At 46.0% G+C, this 25,956-nt stretch overlaps 1 protein-coding gene across 1 annotated transcript in view; it reads left to right on the top strand.

Moving 5' to 3' along the window:
* Positions 1 to 25,956, top strand: part of MID2 (midline 2) — a 220,530-nt gene that overhangs the window by 151,064 nt on the left and 43,510 nt on the right. Inside the window, exon 4 of the mRNA XM_077307324.1 lies at positions 15,877 to 15,984. Coding sequence (XP_077163439.1) covers positions 15,877 to 15,984 — 108 coding nt within the window. The remainder of the gene's footprint in view (positions 1 to 15,876; positions 15,985 to 25,956) is intronic.

Below are 25,956 nucleotides of genomic sequence, written 5' to 3' on the forward strand. Positions count from 1 at the left end.
TCCTTTTCTTGGAGTGGGTGGGGGGGAGATGATCGAAAAAGGCAGAGAAGGGAGAATAAATCCAGGACCGACAGAAGTTGAGAAAAATTAGGGGCTTCTCCTTTAAGGCAAGTTTGTCACATGACCACCTGTGGCCAATCACGGGTCCTCTACCACAGAGGAGAGCCCAGATTCAAAACAGCCTTTAAATATTGAGCATTAAAAGCACTCTAAGATGTCGCACAATAAAAGTAGGGCCACTCCGGATCAATCCTTCTTGCTGCAGAAGGAAAATTTAAATCGCCCCAAATCGCATTCTGTGTAGAGGGTAGGGACTGAATCGATCTGGGGTTGTAATAAAAGCTCCGTGCAGTTTACACCCGGCTCAACGTATCTGGCCCCATCTACTCTCACCCCAGCCTCCCACACTCTTCGTCACATTCTTGTCTCTTACCCATCCATCGCTTGCGTCTACACCAGGGGTGGTCAAACTGCGGCCCTCCAAATGTCTGTGGACTACAATTCCCAGGAGCCCCTGCCAGCATTTGTTGGCAGGGGCTCCTGGGAATTGTAGTCCATGGACATCTGGAGGGCCGCAGTTTGACTACCCCTGGTCTACACACTGTGGGAAGTTGCACTGGAGCAGTCATTTGCAACTGGGTTGATTTCTCCACACATGATAATCCAGTGGCAAATAATTGTTGGAGCATGAGAGTAGTGCAGCATCCAGATCAGCTGTTCCTCGTAACTTTTACCCCTCTTGGACTTTTATTGGGGGGAGGGCCCTCTGTTTTCCATTCTGTTGTGCCCTCTTCCTTTATTACTCCAATCCATCTCCTGCCCAGCAGTTAAAGAGGACTTGTTCTGTGTAGCAGAAGGATACTGGCATTATCCTGTTACAGCAAAATGCATTTTAATACAAAATCTTGTGGCAGTTTTAAGACTGGCAGATTTATCATGGCATAAACTTCCATGGATTAGAGCCACCTATGCCTCAGATTTCATAGCCTTTTTTGACTTAATTTAATTAATTAAAGATTTAATTCCTGTGCCGATGTATGTGTGTGAGCCAAATGAGGATATACCATGCAAGCAGAAGAGGCGGGAGGCCCAAGATTTGGGTATAATTGGCCTCAACCATAGGCCTGGCGGCAAAACTCTCGTCTTACAAGCCTGGTGGAACTCAAGAGAGTTCGGGCAGGGCCCTGATTTCTCTCAGGTGTTCATTCCACCAGGAAGGAGCCAGGGCCTAAAAATGCTCTGGCTCTGGTTGAGGCCAAACATATCTCAGTGCCTTGCTGAGCACTACTTCGGGTTACATAGTCTGCTCCCTTTCTTTCTTTACCCTGTTGAGATTCCCTCCATCCTTTGCAAAAAAGGCCCTTGTTCTATCGTCCCAACTGTCCTTCACTTTGGAGTTATGAAAGACTGAGGAAAGAATTGTCACTGAGACCGTTTACGCACTGGAGGTTTCATGCCGGGCTGCAGGCTAGAGTTTTAGTCATGGCAGGTTGCCCCACATCTTTGTACACCCACATGGGGGAGCATTTGGCTTGGTGTACCTCATCCGCCCCTGATTTGTGCTCCTGCACAGGAGCTGGGGCAGCGAACTTCCCAGTGCGTAAACGGTCTGAGTCATGCCAGGTTTTTCTTTCTTTCTTTCTTTCTTTCTTTCTTTCTTTCTTTCTTTCTTTCTTTCTTTCTTTCTTTCTTTCTTTCTTTCTTTCTTTCTTTCTTTCTTTCTTTCTTTCTTTCCTTCCTTCCTTCCTTCTTTCTTTCTTTCTTTCTTTCTTTCTTTCTTTCTTTCTTTCTTTCTTTCTTTCTTTCTTTCTTTCTTTCTTTCTTTCTTTCTTTCTGGCACTGCAAACGGCAGGAAAGGAAATCCAGAGGAAATAAGCAGTTCACCTTTAAACCCATTGAGAAAAACTGCTCTTCCCCAGCCAGGCAGCGTTCTTTGTCTGGGCGATACCAATCAGGCGTCTTTTGTCTGGCTTTCCAAGGGAGCATTCTGTCCGCCACCCAGCCTCCCAAACCCTCTTATTATGACCCAGTAAAAACCAGATGCCACCAGATTAATGCTTCCCCCTGGCTATTAAACTACAAGAACCGTGACTTCATCAACTGTGCACTCTCAGCCAGCACATCTCAAGGCAAGGAGGAATTTAATGCCTCCTTCTTTCCAAATGCAGAACAATTAATAGTGAATTAGCTGGCTGCTTTGTTTACCAAGACGACGAAGCCGGAGCAATTAGTTTCATCTTAATGGGCTATTGATTTTCAGTTACTAAATTAAGAAGCGGTTCCTTGAACAAGGCAAGGTTTTTAGGTATATAATAGGAATAAAGATAACTGATCTATGACAGCAGAATCTAATTTGATGTGTTTATTTAGTTGAGTTGAGTTACCGTTTCCTGGTGGGGGGCCCACCTCTCCCTGGGCTTGTGTTCTAGCCCCCCCCCCCAGCTATTTTATGGGCAAATGGATGGGACACTGTATGTTCCTCCCACAATTTAAACAGTCTTCCATTCCCTTCAGTTTCAAATCTCTCTTGCCACCATATTGGACTTGGGGTGTGATTACAGATTATCCCAAGGAAAGGGTGCTTTTAGAGGGGGAAATTGGTGGGGAGGGTGCAGCATTCCTCCCCCCGCCCCCAATGCACAGAAAATAGATTTGTTTTGACATTTTGTTCATTTCCTGTTCTGGTTGTGGACAGAAAGAAGTTTACCTGTAAAACACTGGTCAGTTTCCAGTGTACTGCTTGTACTTTGCTGGGATTTATGCATGAAATGTCCATCTATTAATCTTTACCTGTAGGATGCTTTGTGTGTTCTTAAAGGCAAGGATGCATACGCAAAACGACTCAACTTCAATCACAACCATAGATAATGGTTGCCAATCTCCAGAAGGTGACTGAGCTCCAGGTGGCAGAGGTCAGTTCCCCTGGAGAAAATGACCTCTTTGGAAACTGAACTCTATGGCCATATATTCCAGCAAAACCTCTCTCCTCCCCCAAATGCCACTCTCCTCAAGCTCCACCCCACAAGCACCGGGTCATGTCTGACCCTTGGGGTGACGCCCTCCAGCGTTTTCATGGCAGACTCAATACGGGGTGGTTTGCCAGTGCCTTCCCCAGTCATTACCGTTTACCCCCCAGCAAGCTGGGTACTCATTTTACCGACCTCGGAAGGATGGAAGGCTGAGTCAACCTTGAGCTGGCTGCTGGTATCGAACTCCCAGCCTCATGGTCAGAGCTTCAGACAACGTGTTGACTGCCTTACCACCCTGTTGTCCATCTTACCATAGTTGTTTGTGGAAGAGAATTTGTCTTTTTCTTCTTTCTCTCCTCCCCCTTACCTCATCATGATGTGCCAAGCCTTTTAGGTAGGCTGTAAAGCTCACTAAGTGAAATGGTCATGAGCCACAGCCTGAAGCAAGAGAAGTGTCACGGCCCCCCCGCCCCTTTCAGCACTGAGAGTTACTCGGAGGAAGACTTGGTGGTGGCTGCAGACAAAGTGTTTTTATCTAGTGTTGCTGCTCAAGACTCATAGCTACTAGGAACTCGTGTAAAACATAATGGAAAGTTTGGGCCATACTCATTTAGCGTTCTGGGTTAACTAGAGTTCATGTCCTGACAATTACTGGGATTCTAAACTAGAGTATAATTCAAGTTTGATTATGATGATGTCATCCATTCAGTCGTGTGCGACCCTCGGCGATTCAATAGGAAAGTCTTCGCCATGCGCCCCTGTCTCAATTCAGGTTTAGAACCCCAGTTATTGTGTAGGGCAGTGGTCTTCGGCACAGGGCCGCGGACCCCTCTCCCCGCCCCCCCCGGCAGCGAGAAGCTCGTCAGGCTGATAGCAAATCAGCCGCCGAAGCGGCCGATTAGCTTGCGGCCCGGCAAGCATCTTTCTGCGGGAGTGGGGGGAGAGGGAAGCGTGGCCACTGGCATGGTGGCGGCGCAAATGTGCATGCGCGGACCTGCCGTGCAGGTGCGTTTGTGCCGGTGGGGCTGCAAACGCACACGTGTTGCAAACGCAGTTTCGCGCATACACGCATGCATGACAGGCCCACGCATGCGCGAAACTGCCACACACGGGCATTTGCAGCCCCGCTGGGCGCAAACGCGCACACGCAGCAGGTCCGCACATGCACGTTTGCACGGGGGCTGCCGCGCTTGCACGGGGCCCCGGGTCGCCCTCCCCCCACCTCTTGATAGTGGTCCGCAACAGAAAAAAGGTTGTGGACCGCTGGTGTAGGGAACACAACTTTCGGTTAAATTAGCCATGCCTGCTTTCCTACACCAACTAGGATTCTCCATGTGGGGTTAGGGGTAGGGGGATGAGGTGCTTGTGCAGACCATGCAAGAAGATTGATTCAGATATGATTCCCCTCTTTGTGGCTATGTGCAGCATCTAAGTCACATTGGAAACACTGGCCAGGCACAATTCAGAATGTGTCTCTGAATGTTTAGGGAAGCATTTCTTCCCTCTGCACATTTTACTCTTTACTTGTGTCCTGCCAGGAGCTCAAAGCAGCTTTCATGGGATTATTTTATTATCCCTCTGAGATAGGCTAAGCTATGGAGATGGTGGTCCAGGATCATCGGGGTGTGTACAGGTACAAAGAATTGTGTTAGGTGTGAGCCCCCTTGGAAGTGTGTAATCTACCATTTCCCCCTACAGCAAGTATCAAGACAAGTAGCCTTTATTGGCATTTAAAAAGAAAGCAGTAACACAATATACAATCAATAAAAGTGCTGCATAATTCAGAGATAAAAAGCACATAACTGATACTTGTCAGATTGAATAAGTATAGCATCATGAAGGTCCTAGACCAGTGGTTCTCAGCCTGGGGGTGGGGACCTTGCGGGGTAGATCGAGATAGAGCGTTCATCTGTCTGTAGCAGCGGAAAAGAGTGAGATTGGTATGGTGGGTTAAGAGGCAGAACTGAACTGAAAAACCCCAGGGGAAAAAACAATTTATATACAGTCCTGAACAATGGATCTCCACGCCATTGGTCAGTTTCGGTTTAATTTCTGTGAAAGAACACTTGCATGATTCTATGGTTGGGGGTCACCACAACAGGAGAAACTGTATTAAAGGGTCACGGCATTAGGAAGGTTGAGAACCACTGTCCTAGACCAAGGGTTGTTGTTTGGGTTTTTTTTTTTGGGGGGGGTATTCTGGTTTATATTTAGGTTGGAACAGCGGTATCTGGCCGGTCATTCAATTTTGCACACCGTTCTCTGGCCACTTGTTTCTCCTGATTTAGAGCAACTTTTAAAGTTCTAAAAAAAATTAAAAAATAATGAGGACTAACAAATGCTTGAGCTGATCGTCATGCAAAGTGCTTGCAAACAAAAGCAAAGCTGTCAACCCGACAGCATTGAGTGTTGGATTTATTTATTTGCTTCATTTGCTCCCTGCCTGTCTCCACAGTGGGGACCCAAAGTCAATAACTTCATTCCTCTTCCCTCCAGCTTGTCCTCAGAAATCCCGTGAAGTAACTGAGGCTGAGGGACAGGCCTTTTTCAAGCTTCCTTTGTGCTGTGTTTTTGTAACTGGCTGCTAATGGAATTTGTCTGTCTTTTCAGATAGACCCATTTTAGTAACCAGCTGCTATCGGAATTGATTTACCTGTTCATACAAACTCACTTGAGTTGGGTTAGCAAAGCATGGTTGAGCAGCTTTTGAGAGAAACGGCTTTCTTCCATTTTTCTACCCCGTCATTGTGCTTCTCGGTAGCTGTGGTGTGTTGTTTGAAATGTCCATAGTGCTTCTTACATTCTCCTTCCCCTTTCACTGTACGACCTTCTGTGAACTTTTTGATGTGGAAGCACATCTTCTGGCGCGCTTCCCAAAACAGAAGTGACTACAGACATGATGTGAGTTCATCCCCCCCTCCCCAACACGGACACCAACAGAGCGGGAGCTTGAGGCCAGATGGTGAAGGGAGGCAGGCAGGGGACCGACGCTGACTTGAGGCCAGACAAGAGAGGGCAGGCAGAGGAAGAAGAAACATGCAGACTTGTGGTTTGAGATTTTATTTTTGTAATTCAAAATAGTCAGAAGGCGACCTGGTATCAACCGTGTTTTCACATATTAATATCTTCTTCAGTGGCTTAATGTATGTCAAATTAGTCAGTGATTTTGAATTCCTTGTCTTTTTGGTCTTCCCTTCCAGTATCACTTAATCCAAAGGGACTAATGTTTAAAGAAGTGCAGAGGGAGTTGTGGTCAAAGTCTACTAGCATTCCCCCATTCCTACTAGTAGGGGAACACCAGTAAGCTTTGACCATGATTCTTCACACTTCTTTAAGCATTAGACCCTTTGGACTAAGTGATGCAGGAAGACTAAGAATTCAAAAACATTGACTGATCTGTTCCATATAATATATTTCTGGTAAGACCTTGGAGGAGGAGCTTGTCTCATGGTTTAAGTGCCACTCAGCGCTTAACACCCACTCAGGGTGGCTGTCCTGCCCCTGAGTGCCTCCTCTTCCAACCGGCTTGCCTGTCTGTCCAGCGGCCAGCCAATCGCCTTCCGTCCCTCACCCGGACTACCCCCTCCTTCTTCCACTACACTTTGAGGCTCGGAGGCTGCAGATCTCTGCCGCGTGAGAGCTGCCCCTGCCAGTGAGTTCCCTAACAGCTGCCTGCAGCCTTTCCAGGTCCCGGGGGGGGTGGAGGAGGCCATCCACAGAGTTCTTCCACCCAACCTCCAATCTAGCGCCCGTTGTAATCCTGAATGCAATGGACTTGGCCATTGACACATATTAAGCCACTGAGGAAGATATCAGTCTCTGAAACTGGATCTTGTTCTGGCTATTACAAAAATGAAATATCTAGCCACAAGTCAGCTTGTTTCTTCTTCCTCTGGTTGGGGAACAAGTGGGACTCAGTGTCAGGCCGGATCAGCCACCGCTGTATCCAGTCCTTCTGCACCCGTACCAGGCTTTGCCAGAGGCTGAGGCCCCCAGTCTCATTCTCCTGGCTTCTGTGCATGGAGAGACTCCAGCAGAGGCAGAAGCAGGCCTTTACCTGACCTTTCGGTGACTCCCAAAAGTCCTTTTTTAAAGATGATGTCAGCTGAAGCAAAAACACTCAGCCCGTGGATATTCTGCATTCTCACCATGTCTCATTTAAACTCGGCAGGCCCAAAGTCCTGCTATAAGAGGATGAATGCTTTTGTCTCAGCAGTTTCATGCTTCAAACAGACCAAAGGGGGTGGGGGGTGTCCTGAGGTGAAGGCCAAGTAAGAGATCCGGAAGATAATGCTGGAGCTATTTAAACTGTGAAAGGCCTCATTCAGCTTGCCTTGGGCTACTAAGACTTTGGGGTCTTTCTGCAGGACACAGAGATCAGTCAGAGAGAATTTATGCTGGGATTCGTTTTTATATTTTCCCTTTACCTTTGCAGAAAAGTGGTGTGTAAATACAGTGAGCAAAATATATCTAGGTGCCTCTCAAGCACAGGCACTGTGCCTCTTTTCTTGCTGAGGCAGGTATATTTAAGCCACACAACTTGGTCCTATTAATATCAAAGGTCCATGAAGGTAACTATCTTATAAGGCAGTGTATTGAAGACCTTGTTAGTATCCCTGAAAAAAAGCATTAAGAAATAAGTTCACCGCCGAAGTAAAATACAAAAACAAGGTTTTATACCTAGGAATTCGTTCTATTGTTTGAATAAAGTTTTTGCCATCGCCAGCTTGAAAATTTCTTTATCTACTCTTTTTTTGCTGAGGCAGCTTGTTGGCTGCATGTATCCAGGATTAAGGACCAGCGCTTTGCTTAATATGGACCATAGCCTTTTTGTTTTAAAAATTACCCCTTTGGTTTAAGAAACAAGGAGCGCATCTCAGCATACAAGCAAGCTTTTCTGAAAGGGAGTCCTGAAAGAGACAATGCTCTTCTTCTCCAGACTCCCCACATAATTCATTTTCCAGGTCATTAGCTGATACAAAGAGGCTTGCCAGGGCACATCTGGCTGTATCTCTTCTTGGTTTTCCACAGTGTCCTCTTGATGGAGGTTGGGTCCTGATTACAAGACACTTACTGGACACTGAAAGTACATGTCTTGACCAGGCCTGCTTTAAAAATATCCGAGACCTCAAATAGTTTTATCTGGCTTTTTGGCCCACATATTTGACTATAGGTCCATAGTGTCCTAAATATGTCTTTTTATGTAAAGGAGCCAACTGGCTATAACAATTATTGTATTTATTCTATATTTTATTTATGCTGGTTTTATTTGATGTCTGACCTTTGATAAAGGTGGTAATGCCGAAAGGCATCTGGTGAGTGGAAGCATTAGTATGTATTTATGTATGTACCTCAAAAGAGCCTCTTGTGGCGCAGAGTGGTAAGGCAGCTGTCTGAAAGCTTTGCCCATGAGGCTGGGAGTTCAATCCCAGCAGCCGGCTCAAGGTTGACTCAGCCTTCCATCCTTCCGAGGTTGGTAAAATGAGTACCCAGCTTGCTGGGGGGTAAACGGTAATGACTGGGGAAGGCACTGGCAAACCACCCCGTATTGAGTCTGCCATGAAAACGCTAGACGACGTCACCCCAAGGGTCAGACATGACCCGGTGCTTGCACAGGGGATACCTTTACCTTTACCTATGTATGTACCTATATATTGATTTTATTGAGACTATGCTAAAAGTCTTGGGGTTTTAACTTGATTAATAAATACTGGTATTATATTTCTAAAATTATGTTCCATGCTGTATAGGCTTACGTTCATTTCCCTTGTGATGACCTTTTCAGGTTCTTGCCTTTTAAGATCATCCATGGGATTCCTACCTACAAAAAAAATCAGTATTCAGGCTGAAAGGCTGGATACTTTGGAAAAAAGTGGTTTGCAGAATCCGCCCAAACTTGCAGGTCTTGACTTTGAGGGAAGGATTCTGGATTGCAGAATGCCTTCCCCTCCCTCCCCTTGTAGCTTTTGAAACGCTGCTTGGCTAGCTGGATCATTAAGCAATAGTGGGACAGATACAGAAGAGTCAATGGCCTTTATTTGGCCAAATAGGAAGAAGCAGGCGGACAAGCCACCTTGAATCTTCAGAGCTACCAGTATTTCAGACCCATCTTATGCACAGTTCTCACGCACAGAAAACACATTCCACCCTTGTTCCCACACGAAGGCGGATTACATTATTGATGACTTTTAGATGTTCTGTTGTTGTTAGGTGCAAAGTCGTGTCCGACCCATCGCGACCCCATGGACAATGATCCTCCAGGCCTTCCTGTCCTCTACCATTCCCCAGAGTCCATTTAAGTTTGCACCGACTGCTTCAGTGACTCCATCCAGCCACCTCATTCTCTGTCGTCCCCTTCTTCTCTTGCCCTCAGTTGCTCCCAGCATTAGGCTCTTCTCCAGGGAGTCCTTCCTCTCATGAGGGGGCCAAAGTATTTGAGTTTCATCTTCAGGATCTGGCCTTCTAAAGAGCAGTCAGGGCTGATCTCCTCTAGGACTGACCGGTTTGTTCGCCTTGCAGTCCAAGGGACTCGCAGGAGTCTTCTCCAGCACCAGAGTTCAAAAGCCTCAATTCTTAGATATTCTAACCACCTTCATATTCAAATGGTTAAATTCTTTGAACCCAAACATTCATTGCTCCTTCCTGTAATTATTCAAGCATTATGTACCCCCTTGTGCATGACTAGATATTTTCCACTCCAGTATTTTATATTTGTTTAGATCTAAGGTTTATTTGCTTACACATTAATCATTAACCATATTTCTACTTCTGATTATCAATAGATCTCTATGTTCATAATGGTTTACCAACTATATATTTCCTATTTCTCAAGGCCCATCTGTTTGGAATTTGACCTCCTAAGTTTACCTTTTTTCATGATCGATGTCACTTTGCCTGATTAGCCGAGTATTAATATTTGACAATAATAAGAACTGAGTGTTTTAGATCAAAGTGAAACATTTTTGCATACCCCCCTTCTGTGCACAAGTTAATTTAGCGCATTGCAACATCATTGCTGTCCTTTGTAAGCTAATTAGCTCAGGAAAAAGGTGGTGTTCTATTGCAGTACTTTTTCCTTTGAGGTCTTGGACCTTAATAAGCTCTCCAGAACCTGGTGGCCTGGATCAAAGAGTCACTCTTTACAAGACACTGGCTATTTAGCAAGTCTGTTAAAAATGAATGGTTTCATTTGATCTGGGTGAGCTCATATTGCTCAGATCTTGCATTGGGAGCTCCAAGCTTGTATTTGAAGTAGTTTTTAAATTTTTTATTCAGCCTGAAATCACGTCAGTATATATGTTTTTAACAGTGGCATATGCTTGGGAATAAGATCTCAACAGATGCAAACTTTAAAATATTTCTTCTGCTGTTTTATTTATATTCTTCTGCCTGTCATGAAACTTAAGGTGTTATCTATAAGGGTTTCAGAAAGTCTCCCATGATTCAAGCTCTGACCAGGCCCACAAGTGTTCTGCTTGATCAACATTGGAAGCTAATGTACTTTCTGACCAGAATACATAGCCTGGAGCCAGAAAATCTTCTCTAATTTTTTAGACTCATAGAATAATAGAAGAAGAAGAAGAAGAAGAAGAAGAAGAAGAAGAAGAAGAAGAAGAAGAAGAAGAAGAAGAAGAGTTGGTTCTTATATGCCGCTTTTCCCAACCCAAAGGAGGCTCAAAGCAGCTTACAGTTGCCTTCCCATTCCTCTCCCCACAACAGACACCCTGTGGGGTGGGGTGGGTGAGGCTGAGAGAGCCCTGATATTACTGCTTGGTCAGAACAGTTTTATCAGTGCCGTGGCGAGCCCAAGGTCACCCAGCTGGTTGCATGTGGGGGAGCGCAGAATTGAATCTGGCATGCCAGATTAGAAGTCTGCACTCCTAACCACTACACCAAACTGGCTCCTAACCAATACACCAAACTGGAGGTGGTGGTGGTGGAGGAGGAGGAGGAGGAGAAGAGTTGGTTCTTATATGCCGCTTTTCTCTACCCGAGGCAGACTAAAAGCGGCTTACATTCACATTCCCATTCCTCTCCCCACAACAGACACCCTGTGGGGTGGGTGAGGCTGAGAGAGCCCTGATATTACTGCTCAGTCAGAATAGAGTTCAATAGAGTTGGAAGGAACCTCCAAGGTCATCTAGTCCAACCCCTTGCACTATGCAGGAACTCACAGCTACCTGCCCATCCACAGTGACCCAGATTTCATGCTTAAGTGATTCCCCACTACCATCAAAGATCTCCAGGATCCAGCCTGACCTGGAGGAAATTCACCTACCACCTCACAGCGGTGATGAGCAGTTCCCTGGGTATGCAAAGAAGGGTCACAGGAGACAAACACTGGCACATCCCTTCCTGCCCACCCACTCACAACCTGCCTAAGAACATAAATTCAGCATTTCTGTCAAATGATCTAACTTCTGCTTAAAATTTTCAAAAGAAGGAGAACCCACCACCTTTAGAAAAAGGGTTAATTCTGTTTTCATCAAAATATCCCCAAGGCAGAGAACAGCACTACAATCCAGTAAAATAACAAATCACAAAGTCACTTTTTAAAAAGGAAGCAATAAATAGTATGGATAATTAACTAACAGTTTTCAAACCATAATGTCAAGGAGCAATTGCAGCTCTAATAGATGGCTCATCAGCCAAAAGTTAATCTGAACAGAAAGATTTTCAAGATGCACTTAAATGGCCTAAGCTTCCATACCTGATCTTGTTGTCACAAATAAAGACTATATCCACTAATTTTATGATAGCAATTATGCTATTTCAGGGGGAGGAGGTACATGGTGCAGATACCTGGAATCACCAGCACTAAAGAGCAGCTACAGCAGGGGTAGTCAAACTGCGGCCCTCCAGATGTCCATGGACTACAATTCCCAGGAGCCCCCTGCCAGCATTCGCTGGCAGGGGGCTCCTAGGAATTGTAGTCCATGGACATCTGGAGGGCCGCAGTTTGACTACCCCTGAGCTACAGAATGCTCATGTTCAGAAGGATGCATTCTAGAGTGGGTCTCCTGACTTTATCTGAACACTTGCCACTGCTTTAACTCCCTTGCCAGTTTGGTGTAGTGGTTAGGAGTCCGGACTTCTAATCTGGCATGCCGGGCTCAATTCTGCACTCCCCCACATGCAGCCAGCTGGGTGACCTTGGGCTCACCACAGCACTGATAAAACTGTTCTGACCAGGCAGTGATATCAGGGCTCTCTCAGCCTCACCTACACCACAGGTTGTCTGTTGTGGGGAGCGGAAGGGAAAGCCACTTTGAGACTCCTGATAGAGCTGTTCTGACTAAGCAGGAATATCAGGGCTGCAGCTACCTGGGCAGGCTCCCGTGCCCAGGTCCTCTTCCTTCCTTTTTTCCCCTTCCCAATCTTCACACAGCTATTATAGGAAACGGAGCAGTACAAAAAGGAAAGGAAAATTGGCATTTCTAGATGCTGCCTCCATCACACCATCCAGGCAACTGTCCAAATAGATTAAACTGTTTGGTTAGCTCCACCATCCCAGAGGCGTCAGCATATTGATGCAGTTTGGTGTAGTGGTTAGGAGTGCGGACTTCTAATCTGGCGAGCCATGTTCGATTCTGAACTCCCCCCACATGCAGCCAGCTGGGTGACCTTGGGCTCAACACAGCACTGATAAAGCTGTTCTGACCGAGCATGAATATCAGGGCTCTCTCAGCCTCACCCATCTCACAGGGTGTCTGTTGTGGGGAGAGGAAAGGGAAGGTGATTGGAAGCCGCTTTGAGACTCCTTTGGGTAGAGAAAAGCAGCATATAAGAACCAACAATTCCTCCAACTATTCCTCCTCCTCCTCCTCCTCCTTTTCTTCTTCTTCTTCTTCTTCTTCTTCTTCTTCTTCTTCTTCTTCTTCTTCTTCTTCTTCTTCTTCTTCTTCTTCTTCTTCTGCACAGCAGCAGAAGTGTCCTAGGTACAACACAATGACTGTTTATGCACTGGGAACTTCACTGCCCCACCTCGTGCAGGAACACAAATTGGGGGCAGATGAGGCACACAGCTCCTCTGTGTGGCTGCAGGAAGAGTTGGGGCAACCTGCCACGACTAAAACACCAGCCTGCAGCCTGGCATGAAACCTCTAGTGCGTAAACAGTCAATGTGATGAAGCATCCACACATCTATTCATTGCCTTTTATGACACCCTTCATCCAAGCTCAGAGCAGCATACAGTATTTTCTCCCCTTCCATCCTGTCCTCACAACAACCCTGTGAGGGAGGCCCAGAGAGATACTAGCCCAAGTTTACTCAGTAAACCTCATAGCAAAATGGGAATTTCCACCTGAGTCTTCCCAGGATTAGTCTAACACTTGAACTTCTGCACCAGACTTCCAACTACTGTCCAGCTGCCAACTGGTTAAAGTACACGAGCTTTGTGAATGCATCTGAAAGCTGGAATAGTGATGAAGGGGATGTTTGAGTTTTGAGAGATGAGCTTTGCACTGGATTGCTTTTTAAAATATAGACAGTGTGGCCTTTCTGAGGATATATGGAAGCCCTGAAGCACCTTTCCCTTAAAAGTCATTTCCAGTCATTGCACACTCTGCCTCTCTTTCTTTTCTTTAGTCCTTAGCAGTTCATGCCCCTTTTGCTTTTTCATGGCGAGCAATATGCATACGCATACGTCCCTTCTCACTTCCCTCCCCCTTGCACACAATTTCCCACCTTTTCCTTTTGCTCCCCCAGATACCACTCATCGCCCCAGGACCACTAGAGGACATATCAAATAGGATTTGCTGTTTTCTTTCAGTTGAGACATTTCAGGACACCCCCCCCCTCCCTTAGGGCTGCAGTTTTCCAGTTCATTTAGAAGTTTTAAGGTCTGTCAATTGCTCCTTCCAGCGCAGCTGATAAAATGCACTCCCCGCCCCCCCCCCCAACATCTTGGTGATCTTCCATTTCTCCAGTCTTTAAAGGAAAAGCCCTGAGAGCCAACATTAAACCAAACGGCAGGAAAGTTCTTTCGCACTTGAGATTTGCCCCTTCATCTTCCTTGAAAGGTAGTTCAGCTCCGGAGGGGCTTGAATGTACATTGCAAGCTCGCCAGCACCTGAATTCTGCAACCCTTTGTTTTTTAAAAATTGCATTTGGGAATGGCAAAGTTAATACCTAGTCTATTGTTTGTCTGTTGTATGTCAGCTGAATAATCCCCACCCCGGTGTAATTACGTGCAATACGTGAGTTCCAAGAGATTCTTCTAGGAGTCTTCAACAAATTCTAGGCTAAACTGGTTTCGTTGTAATGATTTTTCTCAAGTACCACAGAGAACAATATAGGACAAACTGAGCCATGGGTAGGGGGAGACGTGCAGCTATGTGAAAAGTACATCTCATACTTGAAATATGTCTCAAAATGGTGGACATAGAATCATAGAGTTGGAAGGGACATCCTGGGTCATCTAGTCCAACCCCCTGCAGTATGCAGGACACTCACAACCCTATCACTCATCCACTGGAACCTGCCACCTCCTTGAACCTTCACAGAATCAGCCTCTCCGTCAGACGGCTATCCAGCCTCTGTTTAAAAATCTCCAAAGATGGAGAACCCACCACCTCCCGAGGAAGCCTGTTCCACTGAGAAACTGCTGTCAGGAACTTCTTCCTGATGTTTAGATGTTTGGAAATGGGACCAGCCACATATACATGTGGGAACAGGTACATGTTTGCATTAGGGAAAGACTGTGAATTTGGTCAAAAATCGTCTTGAGATAAAACAAGGTTCCCTACATGACCTTGAGCCAGATACTGTCTCTTGTGGAGTTGTTGTAAGGATAAACAAGCTACCTTGAGTCCCCTGGAGGGAAAGGCAGAATAACCATATAATGATTGAATGAACTCTTCTTCCACCCCCATGACTCAACAAATCTCAGATGCCAAGTGGGATTTCCAGTAGCAGCCAGAAATACTATCCATCCAAGCTCTATGTCAGGGGTAGTCAAACTGCAGCCCTCCAGATGTCCATGGACTACAATTCCCAGGAGCCCCCTGCCAGCGAATGCTCCTGGGAATTGTAGTCCACGAACATCTGGAGGGCCGCAGTTTGACTACCCCTGCTCTATGTATTAGCTGTGCAAATTGACATGGATCCAGCATCGACTTCCTAGCCTTCTTGTCAAAAGTTAAGCAGGGATGGTTTGAGTCAGTATTTGGATGGGAGACCACCCAAAAATACCAGGGTCATGATGCAAAGGCAGGCAATGGCAAGCCACCCCTGGACTTCTCTTGCTTTGAAAACCCTACCAGGTCTCCATAACTCAACTGCAACTTGGATAACAAAAAGAAGAAACCGCTAGAGTAGAGGTACCTTAATCATTTGGGGGCATGTTTCGTGTTTCCCTGGTCAAAGGACAGATCTACCCATGACTGTTTTCTGTATTTTTGAGTAATTGGGTGTCTTGGTTGAGTATGTCACAAACTTCAACATTCTAGTCCAGGGGTAGTCAAACTGCGGCCCTCCAGATGTCCATGGACTACAATTCCCAGGAGCCCTTGCCAGCATTCGCCAGCGAATGCTGGCAAGGGCTCCTGGGAATTGTAGTCCATGGACATCTGGAGGGCCGCAGTTTGACTACCCCTGTTCTAGTCGGTTGGGAACTGGGAAGTACGTTGACATTTCTAACATCCCTGTAAACAAAGCATCTTTGCGCAAGAAATAAAAATACTCTTGCTTTCAAATAAAGAGGTTGTCCCTTCTTTCCCCCCCCTGAAACCTAGATTTGGATGAGGAGGCAGAGGGGCAAATTGCATGTTTATGAGCAGGGATGCATACTCCTTGGCTTTGCATTGAGAAGGGAGATGCATTCTCTCCTAAGCACCAACGCCTAAATACTGATGTGTTGTACCAATGCTGCTGCATCTCTTACGGTTTTCTGTGTTTTTTGGATAGGTGAACACAGCCATGCATGAGGCCAAACTAATGGAGGAGTGTGATGAATTGATGGAGATCATCCGGCAACGCAAGCAAGTGATAGCTGTGAAGATCAAAGAGACAAAGGTAGATCTTGCAAATACAATGCCTTGGCCTTCCATCAACCGGTATAGCCCTTTCTCATTCGTGTTGTCTGGGAACATGGAGTTGGTCTAGTTATTCCTTGGTTTTCTGTGACCTCTTCTCCCCCACACACAAGTGTGTTGCATAGTTGTTGTGTGTTTGCCAAACTCTACACCTGTGATGGCTTGAGGATGCACCAGCCGCTGTGAGCTCTGCTTGGAGACTTGTCCTGTGCTGTCCTACACTCACTCCTGCCCTTGCACTTTCAACCCAACAGGATTTTGCCTGCCCACCATCACCACCTTTTGTAGGGAGATCTGGGCGCCATGCCACTGCTCTCTTTGCTGTGCCAGGTGCTTGCAGCTGCTTCCCCCTGCTTGGAAGTTCCCCCTTTTCTCCCTCCCTTTTCCTTCCTTTCTTCAGATGATTTTCTTGATGAGTCTGGGCATAAACGAACCATCCATCAGCCCATTAAGTCCCAGCAGGAGAGTCATTTCCTTGTGCAAACAGCCATTCGAAGTTCAGTCTGCCCTGCTGCTTAGCTAGAAAGAGCCTCCCCCTCTCTTGCGCTTGGCATCGGCTTTGGCATTTTCCAGCAATGATGAATGAAGGTGAGCAATTAAAGATTGGCAGGAGCAAAGCCAGCGAGCTGAGCCTGGAAGCAAGGAGGAGAGGAAGTATTAATTGCCCTGTGCTGATGCACTTTAGTCTTTTCCTTCCACCTCCTCCGCTGCCCACTCCTTTGCCCTCCGGATCTTAGTGGTGGTGAGTTACTGGATATTCAAGCGGAGAGAAACCACCTTCATCTAGTGGGTTTTTCAGCTTAATGCGTTCTGCTCAGATGCAAACCTGTGTTCTCACAAAAGGTACAGGCTGAAAAAAGCAGAAATAATCAGCTATAGGTGGTCCTTCATGCAGGCTCTGAAGCTAGTTTTGAAACTTGCCTGTTTTCTTTTTGATCGAAGTGGCCTTTATGCCGTTGTTCATCCTTCATTTTGTAAACAATCAAAACAAACAAATTGGGGGGGGGGGTTCTAAAACCTGTTCCACAACTGCCCCAGTGATTAGCTGGGGAATGCGAACATTAGGGCATTAAGGAGTAGGGATGTGCACTGGGGGGAAATTGGTACTTTTTGAATTTGATGTTTCCTGATCTGGTATATCCCAAATCAACCGAATCAGTGATTCAGTATAAGCTTTGGGAAGCTCGTGAGACACCTGAACCTGGTGTGGAGAGAAACCTCTCCAGGAATCATCCGTTTAGCAGCTCTGGGTTCATTTAAAGGGACCTCTGCGCAGTGTGGAAGGCGTCTGGATGGGAGGCATTTAAAGAGCCTGTCATTTGATGGACTCTTCCTCCCCTAGACCCTTCCCAAACAGCCTGGGAGGGAAGCATTTAAAGAGCCCCCTAAATAGGATCATCTGTTGTGCAGGGTCTTTCTCAGTGAGCTGAATCTCAAATCGGCCAGATCAAGGCTGAGCCGATTCAGGCTTCTCTGATTTGTCTGATCTAAACTGATGGGAAATTTGATTCAACTCAGATAAGCCCAAATAACACTTGAATCAGCATTGAATGGAGTAATTTTTTGCTTATCCGAGACGAACTGCCAACTTCAGTAAGGGGTGGTAGCACTCTTTGGCAGCCTGGTTTCCTTTTACCACTGACCAGTCCTGGCGTAATTGCTCTCTCCATTGAGTTGGATCGTGTGATGTGTGATAAGTAAGTGAGCTGGAGTTTTGTGATTTTGCCTTCCAGTGATATAGCACTGTATTTATGCACTGTAGTATTTCTTTTTTTGTGTGACTTTTGCTATCCAAGGGATCCCCAGAAGCCTCTCCAACACCAGAGGTCAAACAAATCGATTTTCCTCTTGTCTGTCGTAATAAAACGGTGTAAACGAGACCAACAAGAAGTCCATGGTTTAATGAAGCTGATATACCTGCTGTTTCCAAAACCTTTGTTTGCGTGATTTGTAGTTTCCTAGCATCCGGAACAAAAAGTGCTACTCCTTATTGCTATGCTTTCTACGTCATGTCAGAATTCCAAATCTTGCTCTAACTGAAGGACATGGATAGGTAGATTTTGTGGTTAAGTCTTAATATCCTGAAAGTTGTCAGAGTGCTTGGTTTGGCTGATAAGTGCGGCGTGCAGCTGTGTGCGTGTAGTCAGAAAACAATAAAGAAAAACATTTTCCATGAAACCTGTAGGGTTAGAAGCCACATCCAGAAGTTGTTCCCTGGGAGTAACTGCTGGTGCAGATGCAGCTTTTGAGAGCACAGGAGGATGTATAGAATCATAGAAGAATAGAGTTGGAAGGGGCCTCCTGGGTCATCTAGTCCAACCCCCTGCACTATGCAGGATACTCACAACCCTGTCGCTCATTCACTGTAACCTGCTACCCCCCTGAATCGTCACAGAATCAGCCTCTCCGTCCGATGGCTCTCCAGCCTCTGTTTAAAAATTTCCAAAGATGGAGAACCCACCACCTCCCAAGGAAGCCTATTCCACTGAGAACAGGAAGAAGAGGAAGATGCGTCTTGGGAAAACTTTTTCAGGCAGCCGGTCTTCCTGTGAGATCCATCGCCATGCAAATTGTGTCTGAGCAGGAATGCACAACTATAGGGGAGTACTGTTGCAATTGGCAAATGGACCCTGTCATTTGCAGTCACCCTGAGAGAGAGAGAGACAGAGAGAGAGAGAGAGAGAGAGAGAACCTTTATTGGCATAATAGGAGAGGGGAGGGCTCTGCAGTGGGCCATTATGAATTCACGGTGCATTTGCCACCAGCGTTATTCAATCTCCAAGTTTGAATGAGACAGCTCTGACTTATAGCTGGTGACTGTGTATGTGTGTGTGTGTGAAGTTTGCGCTAGTTGTATTTGGCAGGGTCATTACTGGTAGCAGAGTTACCCCAGGCCAGAGTAATGGCAGAAATATCAGTCATAAATCAAACTGTCATTGGGTGTAAACACACAGCTCCATCCAAGAGCACATCTTCCATTAGTGTAGCCACACGGGCCTGCCCAGGCCCTCCTGTCTCAATGAAACAGGCTCAGTCAGGCAGTATGAGACGGGTTTTTAAAGTGAAGCTTGGAATCTTCTTGTTTCTGTAGTGCACACTCTAGCTTTGCCACCCTCGCAGGGGTGGTCAAACTGCGGCCCTCCAGATGTCCATGGACTACAATCCCCATGAGCCCCTGCCAGCGGTTGCTGGCAGGGGCTCCTGGGAATTGTAGTCCATGGACATCTGGAGGGCCGCAGTTTGACTACACCCTGCTCCATTGGGTCTTTTGCTTTTGTTGTTGTTCAAATTTAGTATGACCTCCCTGCTTCCTGCCCCAAATCAAACTAGACTGATCTTTTATTTTTCCTGAATCCCATCAGAACGTCAACAGTTACTTGAACATCTCTATTTAAACCCTGTTGACCCTGTGCTTTTGCAGAGCACAATCTAGGTAATACTTTTTATCCACACGATAAGCCACAGACATCTGAACTGATGAAGTGTTCTGTGAAACTCAAAAGCTTGCACATTGTTAGGAGGCATTGGATTGGTCCTCATAGATTGCATTCTTGGCTTTTGGGCTTTTTCTTGTGTCACAGAGTGGTAAGGCAGCAGACATGCAGTCTGAAGCTCTGCCCATGAGGTTGTGAGTTCGATCCCAGCAGCCGGCTCAAGGTCGGCTCAGCCTTCCATCCTTCCGAGGTCAGTAAAATGAGTACCTAGCTTGCTGGGGGGTAAATGGTAATGACTGGGGAAGGCACTGGCAAACCACCCCGTATTGAGTCTGCCATGAAAACGCTGGAGGGCATCACCCCAAGGGTCAGACATGATCCGGTGCTTGCACAGGGGATACCTTTACCTTTACCTTTGGTCTGAAAAGGTTGTAAACAACTTGTCTGCATAACCACAAGGCTAGCCAGTGAAAGGTATTCTCCTTCCGTGGGGCCAAAGTCATCCAAATGGTTAGGTCACACCTCTGCTCGCTCAGGCACGTCAGGTATGTGCCTAGATGGTTCAAAGCTGGAATGTGAATCACTGGAGCAGTGGAGTGAAATGGGAAGGGTGTGGCAGTGCTACTGCTGCAGCCACTGGAATCAGGGTGAGGGTTAATTGTGCCTTGCATGGAGGCAACAGGTATCCGCAGAGACGTGCTGCAGTATCTTGCCCATCTGTGGGGCAGGGCTCTGCCACTTTCTCTTCACTTGTCAGCAGAGGGGCTTCCAGCTGACAGGCTGCCTCTCAGCAGGAGCTTGGACTGTGATTTAAAAATTAGTAAGCAAAGACAGAGAAGAGCTTGGAGAGCTCCTGTCATACATGTTTGGACAGGATCTGTACAGTGCGCAGAAAGATCCAAATAAATCAGGGGTGTGGGAATTCAGCGGAGTTTTCCATGCATTGAGGAACAAGCAAATGTGCTCCAGTTCAAGAGTTAAGGATGTGGGTGTTGTTTGGGTGGAAGTGGCAAAGAGAGATGCTTTTGGCATTCTGAATCTTTAGCTCAGGGATTACCAACCAGGGTTCTGGGGAACACTAGGTTTACACCCAGGGGTTATGTGGCCTTTCCCAGAAGTTCGCATGGATTCGGACATCTGTAGACATTTCTAAGGCCCGCTTCCACAGGCCTAATCTCTCTCCAGATTGAAACAGTAAGGCCCATTCTGCACACTTTAGATAATGTAGTTTTAGTGCAATTCAGAATTAGATTTTCCTGCGCCCATTCCACATACATTGGATAATGCACTTTCAGTGTTCTTTTGCAGCTAGATTTTCCAGTGCAGAACAGGAAAATCTGCTTCTAAAGTACATTGGAAGTGCATTATCCAACATGTATGGAATGAGTTCTTCACAGGAAAATTCAGTTTCAAAAGCACATTGAAATTGCATTATCCAATGTGTGCAGAATGGGCCTAAATGATGAAATGATTGATTGCCTGGATCCCGCATCCTACTTCTGAGCCCACTTCTATAAAGAGGCATGCCACCACTTTTGGGGTAACTTGACACCTAAAAAATATTTCAGAGGTTCCTCCATGATTAAAAGGTTGACAAAGGCAGCTTTAGTTGACAATAGTAGTAATTCACTGTGTTGGCATTTGCCAGGACTGCAGCAGAATAATATTCAGCTTTTATATAGCGCTTTTCAGGTGGTTAAAATGCCTTCCATACTTGATTGATTTATTTTTATTTCTTATATTTATATACCACCCTCCCCTGTGGCTCAAGGCGGTTTACATAGAACATGGGGGAACAAATTACAATACAGTATAACTCGGTAACAATGTCAAATGAGTAACAGTATTAACAGAGAGAACACAGTTTTACAATATCAGCATTTTAACAGCCACGTGGTTGGTCAGTTCAGGGTGTTTGCTTCATGGGGAGGGGCTCAGGGGCCCCTGCAGATGTTGTTAGCTTCATTCAACCTCAACCAAATGCCTGGTAGAAAAGCTACGTTTTGCAGGCCCTGCGGAATTGATCTAGCTCTGGCAGGGCCCTGGGCCTATTCTGCACACAATAGATAATGCACTTTCAAAGCACTTTAGAAGTAGATTTTCCTGTTCTGCACAGGAAAATCCAGCTGCCAAAGCACATTGAAAGTGCATTATCCTATGTGTGCAGAATGGGCCCTGGTCTCCTCTAGGAGCTCAATCCAGCAGGTGAGGCCAGCACAAAGAAAGCTCTGGCCCTGGTTGAGGTCAAGTGAGCTTCCTTGGGGCCAGGGATCACCAGCCAGCTCTATGAGGGGTGTAGGCAGAGAGGCAGAGAGGCAGTCCCTCAGGTACACTGGGCCCAGTCCGCATATGGCCTTAAAAGTGATTACCAAAACCTTAAATCTAATCTGGAATTTGACTGGTAGCCAGTGCAGTTGTTGGAGAATGGGCCGAACGTGGGACCTCCATAGTGTTGCTGTGAGGACCCCGGCTGCTGCATTCTGGACCAGCTGTAGTTACGCAACAGCACTGGAAGTTAGAACTGTGCTTTTGTCCTCACACAATATAGATAAGAGCCTGAGGCTAAGAGAAGATGTCTAATGTATTTGTAACAGAAGTTAAAATTTTATCTGGGACATTCCCAGCTCAGCTCTCAGTCACCTTTCAGAAAATCATACAAAGTAAGGGAGCATGCCTCAAGCTGAAGCAGAGGTGGTTTGCCATCGCCTTCCTCTGCAGAGCCTTCCTGGGTGGCCGCTCTTCCAAATATTAACCCTGCTTAACTTCCAACAAGATTGGGCTTTACCATACCACCTTCCCTCCCTGACCTGGTTTAGGACTCTGATAATCCTCCATGTTCGATTTTATGTGGATGGCTGCAAAACCCACTGGCATTTCAGGGTTGTGTCATGGTTAAAGTGTTGGGCTCAAATTGTCGTGATTTGGATCCCACTCAGCCCACAATGCTTGGAGTAATTATACTGCCTTCACTCTCATCAGTAATAGTTCAAAGTTCAAACTTTATTACAGTCGTTCAGACCAAGTTATATGAAGTTAATACATAAAAGCCCAAAAGAATATGGTCATTTGATATAATACAATTTAAAACAGATCATAAAATAGAACTTAAAACTATGCTACTTTAGAGCATCGGATTTTTATGGCAGCGGCACAAAACTTAGCCAGGTGATTTGTCACCTGGGGGGACTCATCCTTTAGCAGCCTCTTTGCTCGATCTACATCATGATGTTCTGGCAACTTTTTAAGGAGTGGTCCAATCAAGTTGCCACGAATGTCTACATAAGCAGGGCAGTGGAACAATATATGCTCTCTTGCATCAGTTTCGCCACTCCCACAAAAACATTGTCTCAGTGTAAGGGGAATGTTCTTATAGCGACCCTCAACAAGAGCTGAAGGCAAGACGGATCATCTTGCAAGGGTAAATGCTCTTCTTTGTTTACTTATTGCCAGCTGAGACAGATAAGTGGCAGTAATAGGAGCAGAGTAAGATTAAAGACGATCCAAAAGCTACCCAGAACTGTTTGGAAGAAGTGACAGGATAAATCTGTAATGGTTCTCAGGAATTTGTAACTCTGTACAGTGCAAGTCCGTTGATTCATATCCCTCTGTATGTATGTTTCTGAAGGGGTGTCCATGTTATATGCTTGGTCAAGGAGTGTGTGGTACGTGTACACACATCTAGGCATGGTCCTTCAAGCCTGCACATTTGGGATTTTTGTCTTTTTCATCTTTCCCTCCTCTGGGCACATGTACATAATTGAATTGAGCGTAATGAATAATTAACACCAAGGATACAAGATAAAAGAGCAACATAAAAGCATGGAGATACAGGACTGATGTTCCAGTGCAAAGAAGCCAAGGAACTTGCAAGGTCAGACAGACAAAACGGGCCATTAATTAAGCAAGAAATCGGTATTGGAATCCAGTTTAGGAAGCAACGCATAAGAAGAACCCTGCTGGATCAGTTCATTGGTCCATCGAGTCCAGCATCCTGCCTCACAACTGACCAACCAGTTGCTCAGGAGTATCAGTGAATAGGATGTCAAGATGTCAAGGCCTATCACCGATATTGCCTCTGAGGTTTAGTGCCTCTGAATGCAGAGATTCCCTTGACATTCTTAAAGGGCATTGTGCATTCTCTCAAGTTGGTATTCAGCAGCTCCCCTCCTGGGTGCTGTTTTAAGTATAGAAGTAGCAGCGTGACTAAGTAAGGATTTGAACTAGCAGGCTACGCATTCAAGCCCAATACTCTGCAAACTGCACTGCCATGGCTCCTTCTGTGGGGAGGGCTGATGGTCTAATGCAGGGGTAGTCAAACTGCGGCCCTCCAGATGTCCATGGACTACAATTCCCAGAAGCCCCTGCCAGCATTCGCTGGCAGGGGCTCCTGGGAATTGTAGTCCATGGACATCTGGAGGGCCGCAGTTTGATTACCCCTGGTCTAATGGCTCCCTCTTAGCCTCTACTGTGTAACTCCAGCACTGTAATAGGGATGGGCAGTTCGGCTCAGATAGCTGAAAAGTACAGAAATCAGTGCTGAACCACTCATCCCCTGCAGGTGGCCAAATTGGGATTCGGCCACAATTCGGTTGTTTAAATGCGTCTCCCCCCACACTTTCTTAGGGCAGTGCCTGAGAAGGGAGGGTGGCGAGTCGAACAGTTAACAATGACAGGTTTGTCTGACTCCCTTTAAACCCCTTCCCAAGCTTTAAATGTTCCCCCCTGCCTTCTCAGGCAGCTTTGCCTACGAATGTGGGGAGGAGAGATTTAAAGGGAGCAGGCAGCCGCCTAACAGCCGACAATGACATCCATGCTGCCCACTACCTTTAAATCCCTCCCCAAATTTGGGCAGTAAGCTATCTTTAATTTAAAACTATCCCAAAAATGTTTTTGTGCACATCCCTACTTTGTAGCATGTCATGTCCAGTTAATGCTTCTGCTTTGTTTCTGTTTGATTCCAGCTTTGCTTTCAGATTTCGTGCTCATTTTAGGATGGCTCCAATCCATACCTATACTGAATTGTTGGGTGTCCCATTCCTGGTGAATTAAACTGTCTCCTGTGCTGTAATCCACTTTGAGTCTCAGTGAGAAAGGCGGACTGTAAACCCCATAAAATAAATAAATAAAGTTTCTATCTAGCCCAGGGGTAGCCAAACTGCAGCCCTCCAGATGTCCATGGACCACAATTCCCATGAGCCCCTGCCAGCATTTGCGAATGCTGGCAGGGGCTCATGGGAATTGTAGTCCATGGGCATCTGGAGGGCCGCAGTTTGACTACCCCTGGGCAAGCCCCTCTTCCAGGATGAGGACACACTGCTAGGCTATAGCTGATTTTTACGTGGTTGGAATTTACCCATGCAAAGAAGAAAGTCATTAAAATTCTAAAGAAAAAGTCTTCCAAGAGATCTAAGACAGATAGCATTCATGTTTTATCATTCCATGCAAGAGATCACATGATGCAAGTCTGTAGTGCAGTGTCCAGAATAATTTTTGTTTATTTATTTCACCAATGCTTCATTGTTTTGTTTTTAAAAGCAAGCTTGTAGCCCTTAGGCTCTAGGGGAACACTTGACAATGTGTATAGGAGGTGACTGGCAAAGGTGCCAGAGAGGGAGGGACCTCTGGTACCTTTTGTCCCTGTGGAACTCCCCACCCCCATACAGAAAAAAAAATGGATATAAATATACGGGAGTTTTGCATATTTGCATAATTATTGCTGGTCGTAGGACTCATTTTCTCTTTACAGAAAATGGGTTGCCTTGGCACAGAATTCAGTTTTGGTTTTTGTTTTGTTGCATGTGTTGCATACACACAGCTGTTGGAATATGCATCCCCCAGTACAATGCGGTGAGCCTGGCCATTAACTGTAGTATCTCTTTTCACACAGCTGTCTTCTCCCCATTGTCCAAGAAATTCATTAGCTATTCATTTGTTTGTTTTGCGGCTGGCAGCCAGATGAGCCAGATCGTAGCCTGCGGCTGTGGCCCACGAGCATTGCTGTCACACATTATTCACAAGTAGTACTGATGTACCTGTGGTTTTCCAAGGTAACCTCAAAAACAGAAACATCAGAGTCCAGGAGCACCTTTAAGACCAGCAAAGATTTATTCAAGGCGTGAGCTTTCGAGTGCAAACACTCTTGGTGAGACACTCGAAAGCTCACGCCTTGAATAAATCTTTGTTGGTCTTAAAGGTGCTTCTGGACTCTGATTTTATTGTGCTACTTCAGACCAACACGGCTACTTACTTGAATCTATCTCTGAAAACAGAGGGAGAAAGAGATAGAGATGGGCCCCTGACCCCAAGAACTTTTATTTATTACTTACTTAACTTACTTACTTACTTATTTTGAAATTTATTGGCCACCACTCTTGGTCAGGCTGGCTTGCAGTGGCTTACAGTCATAATAAGAAGAAAATACAGTATTCTAAAACAGTGGTCCCCAACCCCCAATTCGGGGACTGGTACCGGTCCTTCGATCAGTCGGTACCGGGCCGCAGCTCCTCCTCGTCCTCCTC

The sequence above is a fragment of the Paroedura picta genome, chromosome 13 (assembly GCF_049243985.1).
Source record: "Paroedura picta isolate Pp20150507F chromosome 13, Ppicta_v3.0, whole genome shotgun sequence".
NCBI lineage: Eukaryota > Metazoa > Chordata > Lepidosauria > Squamata > Gekkonidae > Paroedura > Paroedura picta.